General features: G+C 38.3%; 1 protein-coding gene across 11 annotated transcripts in view; it reads right to left on the bottom strand.

The window, feature by feature from the left end:
- The window catches only part of MYCBP2 (MYC binding protein 2, E3 ubiquitin protein ligase), a 185,090-nt gene that overhangs the window by 149,195 nt on the left and 18,078 nt on the right, over window positions 1-17,817 (bottom strand). For all 11 annotated transcript variants that reach the window (XM_027646293.1, XM_027646300.1, XM_027646346.1 and 8 more), the window contains exons 2-3: window positions 11,369-11,444; window positions 1,079-1,294 (exon numbers count right to left, since the gene is read on the bottom strand). In XM_027646293.1, coding sequence (XP_027502094.1) covers window positions 1,079-1,294; window positions 11,369-11,444 — 292 coding nt within the window. The remainder of the gene's footprint in view (window positions 1-1,078; window positions 1,295-11,368; window positions 11,445-17,817) is intronic.

The raw sequence follows: 17,817 nt of genomic DNA, 5'->3' as shown, positions 1-17,817 counted from the left end.
ATGCAGTTCATAAACAATGAACTTTATTTCTACTTATCACACATTATTTTACAATTATCAATCATGAAATTTCAGTTACCTGACTTGGTTATGTTCCTCTGTAATTCACCATCACTATTTTCCAGAGTGCAAACTTTGCTCTTCAGATAACACTACCTAAACAAAATCATCTATAAACCCCTAATTTTCTAAGTGACTTGAACACTCTACATAGTCATGGCATTCAGCATTTGTATTTGTTTTAGAGCAAGTATAAACAAGGAAAGTTAATCTGAATATGCTTTTTGGACTCAGAAGAATAACAAACTAAGCAGGATTCATAGCACTGGTAAGCTAGCAATGAACAAAACTAAATGCACAGAAGTCAAACAGTACAAAACACGTGAATCAGCAAATTGAAAATAATTAAGAAAGAAATCAGTAAGTCCAATACAGATTATTGCTGACTTTCCACCATTAATCCTACTATAAGTTCAGAAGTGGTAAAGAGTAAAAAACTCACCCTAACTGTTGAACTACAGCATCAAAATCTTAATGTGCAATACTATCTGGAGTTATCAATGCCATTAAGGATACTAAAGCCAAAAAAGGGAAAGATTAAACAACTCTTAACAAGAATAATTGACAGTTACTGCAGTTACATGCATTCCTGGCAAAACATCTTAGAAAACACTCCACTGAGTGATTTCCAATAGCAGAAAGACTTATTCTTTTTGGAGAATAAAGCAAGAGGAAGCACCCTTTACCATTATGAGCTAGTAGCCTCTGACAGATGTAAGAGCTGTCTTATTTGCACCATTTTTGTGTAGTCTTTTGAGGCTGTAGGTCTTCAATTACCAACACTTAAAAAGGAGTGCAAGGAGAATGTTTATCTGACATTTAACTGACTGTGATTTGGGCAGGTACACAGATCATCCTAATTCATCAAATCAGATGATTCTGGACTAGATGGACTGCAAATAAAACTAGAGTGATTTTCTGAGCAATTGGCTTATAACATGGTTCTTTATTCCCCACAAAGTACATACCAACCTTAGATGACATACGTGGTACACTTTAAACAGTACTGGTTACTTGCCTTTGGAAGTTTAATAGGTGGCTCTTTGGATTCCTCTTCTTCATCACTGTCCGAATCCCCACTTTGTACACTGTTCTTTGAAGTCAAAGATACAGATGCTTCCTTCTTCTGCCATTCCAACACACAATGGCGGACATTGCAGTAAACATTAAATGCTGAAGGATTGCTATGTAATCTGATATCTGGTATGGTTATTGTACTCTCTAGGTTTTCAGTCTGAAAGACAAGATTAAAATTAATTTTAGTTTATTAGAAGTTTCAAGCTTTGCTAAATATAAATGATTTCAACAGTCTCAGTAACTTTGACAGACAAAATTATTTTTGAACTGGAGACAACTTTCCTGTTGAAGTACTAATTTATATTTCAGGCAGGGAAGAAAGGAGGAAGAGGAAGAAATTTCAATATATTCCATCTAGCTTTAGGTCTCTACCTCTCATAACTTGACAAGGATATTGGGACTGAAAATGAAAGCAGCTCAGGCCACAAAATGGTCCAAATCTGTACTACAGTCAGAAGAGCAGCAGAATTCGGGATTTATCTTCTCAACCAGGAACACAGCTAGATCATGCAGAAAGAAAATCAGGGATACAAAAGCGCAATTTGAAGTTAAATTAGCCACTTCTGTTAGGGATAACAAAAAGTCCTTCTATAAATACATTAATAACAAAAGGAGGAGCAAAGAAAACCTTCATTCTTTGAGGGACTTGGAGGGAAACATAGTTAATAGAGATGAGGAGAAGGCTGAGGTACTTAACACTTACTTTGCCTCAGTTTTTACCAGTAGGACAGGTGGCCCTCAAGGCAACCGGCCTCTGGAGCTGGTAGACAGAGATAGGAAACCAAATAGCCCCCTTGTATTCCAGGAGGAAATTGTTAGTGACTTACTGAGTCATCTGGATCCTCACAAGTCTATGGGACCAGATGGGATCCATCCTAGGGTAATGAGGGAGCTGGCAGAAGAGCTTGCCAAGCCTCTCTCCATCATCTTCCAACAATCCTGGCTCACTGGGGAGGTCCCATATGACTGGAAGTTGGCAAATATCACCCCAATCCATAAAAAAGGCTGCAAGGCTGACCCTGGTAACTACAGGCCTGTCAGCCTGACCTCGGTGCCTGGCAGAGTTATGGAGCAGATCATCCTGTGTGAAATCACACAGCAGCTACAGGATGGACAAGGGATCAGACCCAGCCAACATGGGTTTAGGAAGGGCAGATCCTGTTTGACCAACCTGATCTCCTTTTACGATCAGGTGACCCACCTGGTGGATGAGGAAAAGGCTGTGGATGTGGTCTATCTGGACTTCAGCAAAGCCTTTGACACTGTCTCCCATAGCATACTCCTGGAAAAGCTGGCAGCCCACGGCTTGGACAGGGGCACTCTGTGCTGGGTCAGGAACTGGCTCAAGGGCCGGGCCCAGAGAGTGCTGGTGAACGGAGCTGCATCCAATTGGCGACCGGTCACCAGTGGTGTTCCCCAGGGGTCAGTGCTGGGCCCAGTCCTTTTTAACATCTTTATCGATGATTTAGATGAGGGGATTGAGTCCATCATCAGCAAATTTGCTGATGACACCAAATTGGGAGGGAATGTCGACCTGCCGGAAGGCAGGAGGGCTCTGCAGAGGGATCTGGATAGACTGGAGAGATGGGCTGACTCCAATGGAATGAAGTTCAACAAGGCCAAGTGCCGGGTCCTGCACTTTGGCCACAACAACCCCCTGCAGCGCTATAGGCTGGGCGCAGAGTGGCTGGAGAGCAGCCAGGCGGAAAGGGACCTGGGGGTGCTGATCGACAGGAGGCTGAACATGAGCCAGCAGTGTGCTCAGGTGGCCAAGAAGGCCAATGGCATCCTGGCCTGCATCAAGAACAGTGTGGCCAGCAGGAGCAGGGAAGTGATCCTTCCCCTGTACTCTGCATTGGTGAGGCCACACCTGGAGTATTGTGTTCAGCTCTGGGCCCCTCAGTTCAGGAAGGATATTGAGGTGCTGGAGCGGGTCCAAAGAAGAGCAACGAGGCTGGTGAAGGGACTGGAGCACAAGTCCTATGAGGAGAGGCTGAGAGAGCTGGGGTTGTTCAGTCTGGAGAAGAGAAGGCTTAGAGGCGACCTCATCACTCTCTTCAACTACCTGAAGGGAAGTTATAGCCAGGTGGGGGTTGGTCTCTTCTCCCAGGCAACCAACAATAGGACAAGGGGACATGGGCTCAAGCTCTGCCAGGGGAGGTTTAGGTTAGATGTTAGGAAGAAATTCTTTACAGAGAGGGTTATCAGGCATTGGAACGGCCTACCCAGAGAGGTGGTGGATTCACCATCCCTGGAGGTTTTTAAAAAGAGATTGGATGTGGCCCTTAGTGCCATGATATAGTAATTGGAGTTGGATCAGGGGTTGGACTTGATGATCTTGGAGGTCTTTTCCAACCCAATCTATTCTATGATTCTATGATTCTATGAACCGGGGTCAGTTGTTGTTTTTTTTAATTATGATTATTATTGATTTTTAAAATGCATTCTTTGTTATTCCAGTTGTTAATTTCAACCCATTGGTAAATACTAAATATTTAACCTGTTTGCTGAGTATACATTAGAAATTAAAAACACCACTGCCTGTTTTGTCATTAAATGAAAAGTGATGGCAAGTTCAAAAACTGCTGTCAGGATGCTGCGGATAATATTTTTGAGGACAGTGAATACCTAAAAAACTACTAAATACTAAAATCTATCAAGGCCTATGACTTAAGAGGATATGATCCTGTTTTCAGAAGCTCTGAGCCACAAAATAAGAGTTTGGAAACTGTTCTGAGAAACTACCACAACCCTGCCCCACCCTTTCCTTGGTATCTACTACTGGTGTATTACTGTCAGCCCCTGCCAAGACACAAAAGAGCCCTTCAAGAGGTTGTCATTAGACTTGGAAAAATAATAAGAAAAAACTTTCAAAAAAGGTGGGTTTTCTTAAATTCTGCTCTGTGCTCCCCCATTCTGCAACAGTAAGATGGGACAGGAGGTACGATTGACTTGAAAAAACAAAACCCTGCAACAATAAAAATTAGTGCTCTGGTAGGGTTATTCTTTCCATTTGGTTGTGTACTACCAATTACTAGGCCAGTTAGAGAAGAGGCTATGAAAAACCAGATTTCAGGCATATGAGAGTAAGCAATTCTCTGTAATGCATAGGTGTAGACAGAGGGCACAAAGAATATATAAGGACATGAAGCCTAGGTTAAGAGGGCAGGACAAATTTGTTTGAATGCACAAGGCAAAATTTGGAGGAGTGTTAGACAGTCAGGGTCATGACTAACTTCACAAGGTTATTTTGGTTTCTTTCCTGTAGTCCTGGAAGGCAGGAGGGGGGCAGGGTTTGTTGTTTATTTTTAATTACAGGGGATATTGTGCATGGTCATGTTCATCTCACAGGAGTTTAATTACACTACAATGACTTGGAACAGATCAGTGAGAGCAGTGATGGCAAAGAACAGAGAAGAGCGAAAAAGAAATATGAGAACCAGTGAACTGGATTATATTTTAATGGGGTGATTTATTTTTCTACAATATGGTTGCCACAATTTTACACATCTAGCCTCTAAGCTACACCTTTTAACACATTTCAAAACACAACAAAAAATTCAACATTACTACAAAATATTTCATAGTTTACTTATTTCCTTTTATTTTTGACTACGCTATTATTCTAACTGTATTGGTATATATTTGCCTATGCCTCCTTTCTATTATTACTACAAAGTTACTCCAAACTAAAACAAAGAAGCAATGTTTCACTTGGCAGCCTATTTTACCCAACGCAGTGTATTATTTTTTCTTACCTGTGTCAGTATCAGCAGTAAGCACAAAAATATAAAGATAATGAAGGAGAAAAAAAAAGCTGGAAAAAGTTCCCTACATACGTATTGGAAGTCTGGAAGGGTTTTTATCCTTTTTTTTTTTTTTTTAGCACAACAGAACTTCTGCCATTAGGGATTAAAGACAGCATAAGTTTAGTCCTTGTTCAACATTAATATCTTTGAAATAATAAAGCTCCTGTTAGAAATCCAGCAGTAGTAATCAGTGCAAGAACTCAAGATACACTTTGATACTGGAATAACACGGAAGGTTGTATCAAAATAGATTTGGACTAATACCAATGATAATGAGCTACTACATACTTTAGAATTTATTTGGCACCAGAAAACTAAACGGTTATAACATATGACTCTTCTGTATGCCAAGTATCCATATACATTACCCCAAGAGTTTTTGCAGCTGCTGTTAAGGCAAATACACAGTCTAAGCTTTCAGCTTTAAAGCTAACTCAGTTGAACTCCACAGGTTAAAAAAATCCTTTAGTAAATTTACTATGTGCTTCCTAGTTTACTGTCGGTTACAGGAAGAGAAAAATATCTGGAGCCTCTGAAATATCTCTATCTGAAGTTCACTTATCTAGTTAGTATCATGTATTGTAATTATCACTTCTGTGAAGAGTTTCCATTCTGATTTTTTTCGTCAGTTCAGCTTAGTCTTTGTTCCAAAACAGCCTAAGTTCTGTAGCTCGTGTAACCACTTTTAAAATAGGTTATCCAAACTGTTTAAACAGCACAGACAATTTTAGACGTTACAGTGTTAGAAAAAAAATCAATGTATCTTTCCTGGGCTAATAACAACGAGTTGACTAATTTTCAGAAATAAACTTCATATTCGCTATACTTTACAAGTATTTACAAGTATTTTACTGTAACTATTACCAAGTCCCTTACCCAATGCTTTAGCTTTTAAACAGAAGCATTTTAATCATTCAATCTTTGTGCTTAGTGTTTCAGTCTTCTACAACAGTACACGAACTACAGTTATATACACTAATCTCCTACTCAGACTTCAATACAGCACAGCATTACCTTGAAATTTCACCATAACGTAAAAATCACTGATGATTTATTCATGATGGAGTCTGAGGCTTTAACTATAATACCTATAGTTACCAGGTCTTCAAAACAAACATCTGTTCAAAATTCGGGAAATATAAGCAGGTTGCATAAACATCACTTTCTTAGATATCTTTTACAAAAGGCAAAGATGCAGTTGATTAAAAAAAAAAGAAACAGGAAAACTTTGTCCCTCTAAGGCAAATGCTCATTCAGTGAACAGCTTTTTCTTTTTTTGTTATTTTACCAGTGGTAGAGCAAAGTATTCAAAACAGACATCAGAAGTTTTTTCTGCATGAAGCAAGTTTTTTTCCTTTCCAGATTACAACAGATTCCTAACTTCACTGAGGTCAGATACACTAAACAAGTTAGAAAACTGGAATTTAAGTTCATTCCATCATCAACTGCAAATTTCCTTTTCTGCAACAATTGAGAGCCTTCTACACACTCATACAAACCTCAGCCTGGAGAACAGGAGACTGAGGGGAGATTTCATTGCAGTTACAACTTCCCCTGAGGGGAAGAGGAGGGGCAGGCACTGATCTCTTCTCTGTAGTGACCAATGACAGGACCTAAGGGAACAGCCTGAAGTTGGGTTAGGGGAAGTTTAGGTTGGATATTAGAAAAAGGTTCTTCACTCAGAGGGTCGTTGGGAACTGGAACAGGCTCCCCAGGGAAGTGGTCACAGCACCAAACCTGACAGAGTCCAAGAAGTGTTTGGATGATACTCTCAGGCACATGGTGTGACTCCTGGGAATGGTCCTGTGCAGGGCTAAGGGTTAGACTAGATGATCCCTGTGGACCTCTTCCAACTTGGCTTATTCTGTGATTCTTCAGAGTCATACAAACTTTCCTGATAGTAAGAGACTCGTGCTACCACCTTGCTACAATCTTGCTGCTGGCTCATAGATTTTGATGTAAACCAGATCATTAAAAAAATCTAACTAATAACTGTGCCTACAGAACTCCACTCGGTAATTTTATATCAAACTAATAAAGTCTATTTTAAGTTACAACAGTTTTCTTAATGATACTGCATTTCATGTTTGCACAAAATACTTCTACATTGGCAAGGAAAACAAGTGGAACATTAAGTCAAAATGTTAATCAACTTGAACTCTGTAAAGCAATTTATTAATTTCAACAGATCTAGGATTATTAATAATCCGAACAGATTGCTCTTGAGCTACACAATACATTATTTCAAGAAAGAAACACACCTTTACAGCTTGTTTTAATCACGTTAGGACAACTAAGATTCCCATGACACTTATCAATAAGGTGAAGAGCAACAATCACTTTTTGTCCACCTCTGAATGTCCCTTTCTTAATGGCTACTGGAATATTTCGATCCAAAGCGCTCACTAAGTATGACTACAAGCCCATCTTCCAGGGTGTCTAAGCAGAAGATGAGATCATAGGTTCTACAATTTTTTTCTCCCAGAGCATTGGGTTTCTCGGAATATGAAATTGCTACCACTTTCAAAAAGAACAGAGTTTCTATACCGGAAAACAGAATTATGCTTTTTGATTCAGCAGTTTTCATATGAGCTGTTAGAAAGTAAGACATCTGAAATCTTCATCCGTGTTGTTTCACCTGGTAACATCATAAATTGAAAACGTACCTTCTTAAATTAAAAAACCTCATGCAACATACATCATAACACTTAAAGAAACCCCTCAGTATTCATGAACACATTTTTAATACATAAACGTAAGATTTCTTGTGTGTTACTTTTTATTTTCTAAAGATAAGAGGTTAACTTATGAAAAGGAGAATGAAGCACAGATGCCCACACCCTGATGTGTGACCTGTCCCTGATAAGTGGAAGGGTACATTACATACGAAAGGTTAAACAGCACAGGTTTGGTTCATAAAATAAGAGTAGTCAACTTGTAAGCGCTCTTCTCAGTTAGCCTTTTGTAATGTTCTAGTAACACCCAAAGAAAGGAGTGGGAAAACCAAAATCCTCTGGTCTCCTTTACGCTTGTCTCAGACACAAAGAAATTGTTTTCCCAAAGGATGAAATCCATACACAGCTTATTTTCTGACCAATTTATCTTCTTTCTCCTTAATCAGATGACCATAATAACAGTTTATTCTTAAATGTGATGGAAATAGACTATAATCTAGGAGAGGAAAGTTACTCTGTTGTTAAAGATGGTCAAGGCTATAATAACCCGTGGGTAACACAGAGAATAGGAGCTCACCAAATTCTTCTTTGGACAGTTAAGAGATCTCTCAGAAAGGGATTCACTCCTGAGGTTGAAACACCAAATAATACAAAAGCCATGGAAAACACAGTCAAATTATTTGAGAACCTACTTGAGTTTTTAATGAGACAAATACTTATCCCAGTCAATCTGTCCTATACATCCAATAATTTCGTTTCAATAAATTTTCCAATGTTTCACTCCTTTTATTTGTATAAAGCTAAAAAAGTCAGAATCTAAAATTTCTTCATAAACTAAACAGGTGGATGTCAATCATTTCAAATACAATCTGTGTTTGGTGGACCCCTAACTTTTCAGTATTCTTCAAATAAGAATGGGAAGAAAAGATGGTGAACTCTGGTTTTCCATTTAGTCTCTCATCTAAGTGTCCTATGCAGTACTTTCATGAGTTAATAGCAAAAGGGGAGAAAAATCCAAGGTGAAAAGGGGGAAGGGAGGGTAAGCAGACACATTCATAAGTAGAAATAAGTTACACAACTTATGATTTTCCGGTGATAATATTTTGCCAAAAGAAAAGAAAAGGGGGGGGAGGATGGGCAGGTAGGGACTGGAATTCAGGGTGCTACACATCCATGTCTAAAAATCAGGTATTTGTTTTCTATGTAAGACACTTTTGTTAGCACTGAATTTCTAAAGCCAAAACATACTGCACCACATGGAAAACTTTTATACCTCTATTTAAAAAAATAGATACTAAACCACAAAACCAAAAGTTAACAGTAGTTTAAATAGCAGCGATCACAGAATGACACCAGCTTAGAAACAGAATGAGGTTCAAACTACTGGACTGCATTAAACACCAATTAATGTTTAATATCTAAAATGTTCTAACATTTAATGCTTAAATGGTGAAAGTAGTTGTCTTCTAGTTGCTCAACAATTTTTTTTTAAAGTTCTCTCCTCTTTAATTACTCAATTATCATTTTTAGTAGGCACAGGATATAAATAACAAATTTTGGGGTTCCTTCAGCTTATTCTTGATTTAAGGCCCCCCCTGCCTCTACTAAGCTTATTAAGAGAAAGCTCTCATCTCTGTTCAGACTTAAAGTCCCTGTTTGATGGAAAAATAAACTGATGCACACAAACTCTCCTGTTCAGAATATCCAATAGTGATAGGCTTTTCAATCTGCTCTACTAGAAAGCTTCTAAAAGGAAGCTCACATTTCCTGACAATATATATATCCATTTTCAGACATTCTAGTGCAAAAATGATCATTGTGCTTATTCTGCTACGATAAACATTGGGGTGCATTAAAAAGTATATGAGAAAAAAAAACTCAGAAAACCCTACAACAAAGAAACAAGGGAACAACAACAAACAAAACCAAAAACCACATCACTGTGTCAGTTAATAAAGTTTCATAAGCTAAAGATATGAAGCTGGTTTTATCTTTCCCTTTTCAGTTACATTTTGCAGGAAATACATAATTTTCTGCCATCATGCAGGAATAAGCTGGTGTGCCTTTCTGCACCTCAGTGATTCAGAACGAAGACCAACGTGCTGCTGGTCAATCCTGGTCTGCCTCAGAGACTGTCTAGAACAACAGCAACAGTAAAAGACATGCAAAAGCCCATTATGCCTTTCAAAGATAGGTACATCTCAATGCTTCAAGTGAAAATAGTTTTAAATCCAAGAAAAATGTTGAGAACAACCCTCCATAAGGATGAGTGCAGAGATTATCAGTTAGTACCAAATCTATAACTACTGACAAGAACTAGCCTTTAATACATTCACACATTCTTTGGCCATTCAGAAGGGATTCTGCCACTCCACTTATCCAATGCAACTAAATCCAAGAACTACATTTGACTGTTAAGCTTGTGACCAGCCATTCTGGATTTAGCCTCTTCGCAGTAAACCAGGGCACCAACACCCAGAAAGACAAGGGTCCCTTTATATAGTAAGAATAATCAAAGCTGAAAAGTTACCTTATTTTAAAAGCACAAATTTATGTCATCAGATAGAACACACAAAGACTAACTACATTCTGTAAAATTCTTCAAATTTCTAACTTGGTTTTCTTTGTTGACAGTGACTGATAAAATCATGAAGGGAACAGGACTAAAACTTCTAATATCACAGCAACTGTAGAAAGGGCTGAAAAATTCAGTTTGGACCACAAATATTTCACTGTACAGTGTTGAAAACAGAAATGAAGATAAGCCCTTTCTACACCATAGTCTGAAGCTGCACTACTTGAGATAACTAGAATAATCTGGTAAGTATCCAAAAAGTCAATACCAAATGAATAGATAGAAGGTTTGCTTCACCCTCCCAAAGTCATCTGTCTTGAGATAGAGTAACTACATGAGGTATGGCAAATAGGGATAAGATGGCCAAGTTGTTCTACAGTGAATTTGTATTATAAGGGCATTCAGCTGACTAGAAAGTGTTTTCACTGGATATTTTGGTGGTTCTGTCCTTCAGAACCATTCCAGAAACGAGCTACTTTCTCTTTACTGGCTACAAGGAAAAAGTCTTCATGCCTGCAGCAAGCCTTCATGAAAATCCCTCCAAGACTCTAGCTTAAATAGAGAAATAACAGTTCTCTCGTAGAGAAAGAACACAGCAGAGTTGTATTTTAAAATACTGTTACTTCTGCATAAATTTAGTCTCTGCAACAAGTAAATATTTTTATGAAGTTCACTGTACCATTCCCATGCATTTAAAGTGATGAAGGTAGGGGCTACACAGGGAGAATAGAAACACAAAAATATAATCTATTTCATTTTCCACTATGGAGGAATTTTCAGAGGTAACTTTAGAGTCCTTAGACATTCATGTTCCCTTTCTCCTTTAGCCATTATGGATGAATCTTTGCAGCAGTAGTCTCTAACTGTTGGCTAGACACAAATCTCAAAATTTAACTTTAACACCAACATGTTTAGCAACACAGAGTTTAGGAACTGGAGAACCAAAAATGCTGTTCATACTGCTTCATACTGAACATTAGTAACAAAAGCAGTTGAATAAGGTTAACGCTGGTATCACAGTCATGTAGAATACAGTAAACAGACAATACTGGCCTATTATTAACTCCTCTAAACAAACAAATTATGAGTTACACTTATGTTTTCTTGTATTTTTCTCAATTGAAGTTACTGTCACTTGAGTCAGAACTTTGTCAATTTAGTTACAGACTTACCTTGTTGCGTGTTTTTACTTTCAATTTAGTCTTCTGTTTTCTTTTCAATTTTTTCTTGCTAAAAAGTTTCTTACTTCTGAAAAAGAATGGAAAAGCGATGAGAACAAAAGAATTAAATTCTCTTCTGTACCCCACGGTAAACAGCACAAACAAAAAGGAAAGAAAGTCTCAAGTACTCTAAAATTTTTTTCCTAAGCAAGGGGAACAATCACTGGTAGAAATTCAGAGTATAAATCAGCACATAAAACACTCAAAATTATGCTTTCCTAATGTTCCACTGAATTATGGGCCTTTATTCTCATCAATTTAAGTAGAATATATGCTAGGACAGAAAAAAGTCCTTATAGTTTCTACAGGTTTACCCTACTGTTTCTATTACAAGTCCATTAGTGCCACATCAATACTTGAAGTAAGAGTTACTGACAAATCTCAGTAACATAACCTGTTAGTATAGAACATTTCTGCTTTGTGAAGTCTTTGCCACACGAAGATTTAAGCCTTCCAAGACAAAAACAAAGCTTTAGAAATGTATCATTTGGCAGAAAATTCACTTGATGGAAGGAACTGCAACTTTTTTATTTTTTGTCTAGACTTTTCCCACCCTCAGTATATAGACTTAATTTCCATCCCTTTACATTACAGATCTAGCTAACACACATTCCTCTAAGATCCTCTAATCCTCTCCTGCCCACACCTCATGCCTACCACATTCTTCTTCTCCTCCATTTTACTACCCAGAAAAAAAAGACATAAAAAAAAAGACACCATACACACAATACAATTCTTTGTCACCATCATTGAGATCACTGTGTTTGAGATGCATGCTTTTTAACCTTTTCTTCTCTGGTCTGTTCAGATTATAAGCCCTCCAAACACAAAAAAAGAGGCATATATTATCTGTGCAGCATACAGCTCATCCTATATAGGACTACAAGCAACAGCTACTAACATTCCTCTGTGCCACTTAAACATTACTCAAATAGCTTACAGTTCAGATTAGTTGGAAAAATAAAACTATGAAATCTGAAAGTCACAGGAGAATTTGCATTTTCAGGTAACAGACTGAGAATCAGAAGAATCTTAATATTGTATTCAAACAACTTTGTTCTAAATAAAAAATGTTAGGTATTAAAAGCATAATATTTGCTCTCCTGTACAGCATTCAGACTGCAAGAGTATACAAATCTCATGGTCCATAAGTTAAAAGCTGGAAAAGCTGAAGCCTGACCAACAGCCACCAGTCAGAAAACAGGGTCAAACAAACAACTCCTGCAGAGAATTAAAAGAAAGCTGCCTGCTAGAAATTTCACAACTTTTCCCCTCTTCACCAATAAAGAGGAAGGTATGTTCCTCAAGACACTTCCTGCAGAAGCAAACTAGCTCACCACTTTTCTTATAAGGAACAAACACCATTATGCTCGAGTTAAGAGAAGTGATTCAGTGAGGGGGAATTCCTCCACGTTCCCAAGTAAATTAAAAGCTTATAAAAAGAACCTAGATGACTGCTCAAGGTTCCTTCAACAGTAAAGTTTCAATATATAACAGTATACAACCTATTTAAGAACCACGGGAAAGAAATTTCATACAAACTTTACTGTTCAAATTTCTATAATGAAACTTCATAGGTTGATTCACTATTTAGTTTTTCTTTCGTTGGACAAGTTTTTCTTCTTTATTAGAGTTTAATGGAGCTAATTCTTCTTCTGCTGCCAAACATGAAGAACAGTTCATGTTCTGTTCTGCAGCCACTCAGTTTTCTCCTGTAGACCGAATTACCGTTTACGGACTTTCACCCTAACTTTACAAGTCCCGATAAAAGTATCTTCTGGGCTCTCTCAGTCCATACCACGAGCAAACCACATTGATCCAAACTGAAAACAGTACTTGTTATTTGCTGCTAGGAAGAGAAAGAAGAAATGTCTCATACACCTGCAAGGTCAGACTTTTAACTGCATTCCAGGTATTATTTGGCAGCTTCACAGCAGTATGGCACAACAGATCTATGTAGCCCAGAATAACATGAAAACAGTTTACTGCAAACTTCCAAACTAAGTTTCCAATACTTTTTATCTAGCTGTGCTGTTAATTATGCCTTTTAAACATAGTGCAATTTGCATTTACCACAGACAACTTGATAAGCATTGCTTTTCTCTCTTTTTTTGTTTGTTTTAAGGGATACTAACTCCATTTGCCAAGACTTAATACTCCCTGTCAAAACCCTTGAAAACTCTCCAAATTTGTTATAGTCTGCCAACATCATAAACACCTATTCATCTTGTAAATATTTCACAGGATCAGTACCTGTATTTCTGCAAGTATTTCTTCATGTTTATGCACACATCTAAAAATCCCACAAATTAAGCCTTCGTCCCCTTCACCTCCATCCCCCCAAAGACTGGGCTCATTTCTTCAAAAGTAACAAAACCCCCACCATTTGGCAGACTACCTTCATTTGTCAATGATACCTAGAAAATGCTTTTTCCAATTAGTAAATAGGAAAGATCAGCAATGGGTTTACTGGTGGTGCTAAGATCCCCCTCATTCATACAACAATCATTAAAGATGCTGCCAGCAGCAGCACTGTCTGAGTGGTCCACTATGGTAGTCATTATCTTCAGCAAGTTCTAGGCTTGAACAATTCTTTACACAGAAAAAACTTGGGTACAGGAATGCCCTGTTAACAATCCACATTTACCTCCCTATATTTTCTTAAAACAAAACCTCAAGGATACTGAAATCCCAAAGTTTTTGCTGGGAAGTATATTTTCCCCCACATCCAAACAAAACTTCAGAACAAGTAAGCAATTAATTAAGAAATAAAAAATACCTCATCCCACTAATTTTATATATAGTTCTGAACAACCTACCGTTACTATGCATTACAGTAATATATTCATAATGTATCTGCATGTAACAAAGACTATACATATGACTGTTCACAGTTCTACTGTTATATACCATTATGCCAAGGTATTCTAATATTCAGAAAGAAAGTATAAAACACAGGCAAGTATATTCATGATAAACAATGTTAAGCAGATGATGAGTAATTTCCTGTTGGAAACCACATGTGTTAATTATAAGCCTGACTCTTCTACTGCCTGGAGATTAACAAGACCTGATATTGCTCAGATGAACTTTTTAGCTAAATTATTAGTTATATTTTTGGTTAACAACTGTACATTGCTATTAACTGTCATTTGTAAAGGTCTTGGAACTCTGTGCTGACAATCTGCTTCTGCTGGCAGAAGGCCTTTAGCCTTCAACTTCTAACTCAACTGTGGATACCATCTAGTTCACACAAACCAAACACTCATTATCAGCAAATCTTAGGCAGGTTTTCTGCAAACTGCTTCAAGACATTGTAACACTGGAAACTAAGATAGCAGTTTAGAACTGGACCACAAAGGAAGTGAGAGTCAAACAAGTGCAGAACATGAAGATACGAAAAATACTTGTGGCAAATGGACACAAAGAAAGACTGAATGGTGCTATTACAGCCTTTACAGAAAAATCTGTTGAGAATAAAAGCAAATACCTAAAATGTTCAACTCCAGAATATGGAATAATTGTCTCAAACCAAAGGGGAAAGAAAAAAGGGGAAAAGGTGAGGGTGGGAAACCACCAATGGTTTGACAATTTGAAATAGATAAGACAGTCATGTTGAATGACATGATTGCAACTTTTATTCAGATTTGTGGCAGATTTGTAAGAGGAACTAAAAGCATGCTTAGTTTATTTGTTCTCAAACCAGAAGTAGCATTAGCTAGTACTTGCAATACTTGCTGCATTATTAGAGGGACACTATTCAGTTGTCTGCTTCTATCAACGCTGCCTCCGTTCAATCCTAAACATCCACTGGTCAGATTATGTGACCAATACATTTGTTCTAGAACAAGCAGCAGTCACAAGTATTGAGGCCATGTTACTGAGAACACAGCTGCCCTGGGCAGGGCACGTCTCAAGGATGAAGGACCACCGCCTCCCTAAGATCTTGCTTTACGGTGAACTTGCCACTGGTTGCCACAAGAGAGGAGGAGCCCTGAAGAGAAGATCCAAGGACTCCCTGAAACAACATCTCAGCCTTGGCCATATTGATCAACATAACTGGTCTACTCTGGCCTCCAATCGGGAGGTCTGGAGACACACCATCAATAACGTTGCTGATGCCTTTGAGAAAGCACACAGGATCACCCTTGAGGAGAAAAGACAATGCAGAAAGAATCGTGCCTTGCAGAATTTACCACCTAAGGAGTCCTTCTGCTGTGCCTTTTGCAACCAAATGTGCCTGTCTCGTATTGGCCTTTTTAGCCACCAACGCGCTTGCAACAAAGGTGGGTAGAGCCCTTCCCAAATCTTCATTCGTGAAGCCTAGCCATGGTGATTCAGTTGTCTCAACAGCACTGCTCTTATTCTGTTCAAAAGAGTTGAGGAAATGCAAACAGAGCATATTCCCTCAAAGTCATAACAGTCCTGAACTGCAATTCATAAGCTTAAATTTGAGAAGGAAGCTTCATATGTTGAGTGTGTGCTCCCCATCACAATGTTGTTACTGAATTACTCAATATGGATTAACCACAACCACACCTACATAAGCTGTTCTAGATTGTATGCTAAAATAAAGGTATCACTGATGAGTGGAAAAAATATTATTCTGTCTCTGCTGCTGAGGGGAAATAGGAACAATAAAAATGTTATTCAACTGCTGTCTGACCTAAAACCTTTGCTTCTATCTGAAATGTGTTACTAAAGGTCATGGTAGCTAGTGTAGCATTAGACACAGTCATTCTGCTGTTAATTAAATCTTTGAGTACACTTTCGGAAAACAAATAACTTAGTAAACTACATGGTAACACATGGTAAAATCTTTAAAACTTCTAAATTACTTCGAGTTGTGTATCTGTCTACACTTGCTTGCTCTGGTTTGAGGGTTAATCATCTTTGTAAAGAAGTATACTGTTGACAGAAGAGGCCTAGCAAAGTCATGCTGCGTCCAGACAAATGACAAATATACTATATTATTTCGTTTCCATAGGCACTTACTTGACACAGTTAGCTTAAGCATTCAAGGGCGAGCAGAAATCCTCTTAAGAAGCAGCAATCACTCAGTAACTCTGAGATGAAACACTTGTGGTATCAATTATTTTTTAGCTCCACTAGAAGAATTATTGTCAACTTGGTTGGACAAGAAGCAGGAAGCATTTGCTTCTAAACAGTCCAAAGTGAAAGTTCAAACTGTCAACTAGACCACAACAGGAAGCTATTATCACTCATGATGTCACCATCAAGTTTCAGGGTCTTTCATCACAGCATCACGTCACAGCACCACGGATGCAATGACAATGCAGGTTAAGTTCAGGAACCTGAAAGCAGGGAGCAAGACAAGAGCAGAATCACAACCATAGACTTCACAAGAACAGACTTTAGCCTGTTCAATCTATTTTGAAGAGTCTTTGGGCTACAGTTCCCTGGAGAGAAAGGGGTGCAGAAGACCTGGCTGATGCAGCTTGAGCGAGTTGGCTCTTACGCTCTACACAACTTGCAACAGCATATCTGGAATACCAAGACCAGCTCTGGGCTCCTGAGTACAACAGAGACTTACTTATTGAAGCAAGTTGTGAGAAGGGCCGCTAAGATGCTTAAAGGACTGGAGTGTCTGTCATATGAGGAGAAACCAAGCAAGTAGAGACTGTTTAGCTGGGAAAAGAGAAAACGTGGGAGGGCGGGGGTGGAATTTCATCAATGTGCATATGTACCTCACAGGAGAGAGTAAAGATGATGGATTTTTCTAAGCAATATCCAGCGACAATTCAAGAGACAATGGGGAAAAAAAATAAATACAGGAAGTTCCATTTAAACATAAGAACTGTAAGAATGGTTAAACACTGCAACATTAGAGGACACAAAGAAAGAGAAAGGTTCTAGATTCTCCATCCTTGAAGATACTGAAAATCCTGCTGGACAATGTGCAGAGCAACCTGCTCTGGTTGATCCTACTTCAAGCAAGAATGCTGCACTAGACAGTCTCCAGAGGTCTCTTCTAATCTCAACTATTGTGTTGTCTTCACTATTTACATACTAAAGTAAAATTTGACTGTACAATAAACATGCTTCTTCATTATGGAAAGTATGGATTTTTTCCTCATGCTGAGTTTTGCATTTATCCTGGTGTCATGCCATGTTTCTGATTACACTTTCAAGGAGAGACATACTGAGCTTTTCATCTGTTCACCATCTGCATCAGCAAACAGACAGCAAATTCAGGCATAGGGTAGACTTCTATGGGAATTAGTCAGCATAATCAAACCTATAATATTACGCTAAGTTAACAAGAGAATAAGGGATGAAAACCACTCTACCACACTCAAAATATATGCCTGCATTAAGCCAAACCAGTCACTTGAACAGATCCACACTTCCTTGGATATAATCAACACCCAGAGGTATAC

The sequence above is a fragment of the Corapipo altera genome, unplaced genomic scaffold (genome assembly GCF_003945725.1).
Source record: "Corapipo altera isolate COAL_440 unplaced genomic scaffold, ASM394572v1 0, whole genome shotgun sequence".
In the NCBI taxonomy this organism is placed as follows: Eukaryota; Metazoa; Chordata; class Aves; order Passeriformes; family Pipridae; genus Corapipo; species Corapipo altera.
Note: the sequence above shows the minus strand (reverse complement) of the source record. Positions and strands in the feature narration are given on the sequence as shown.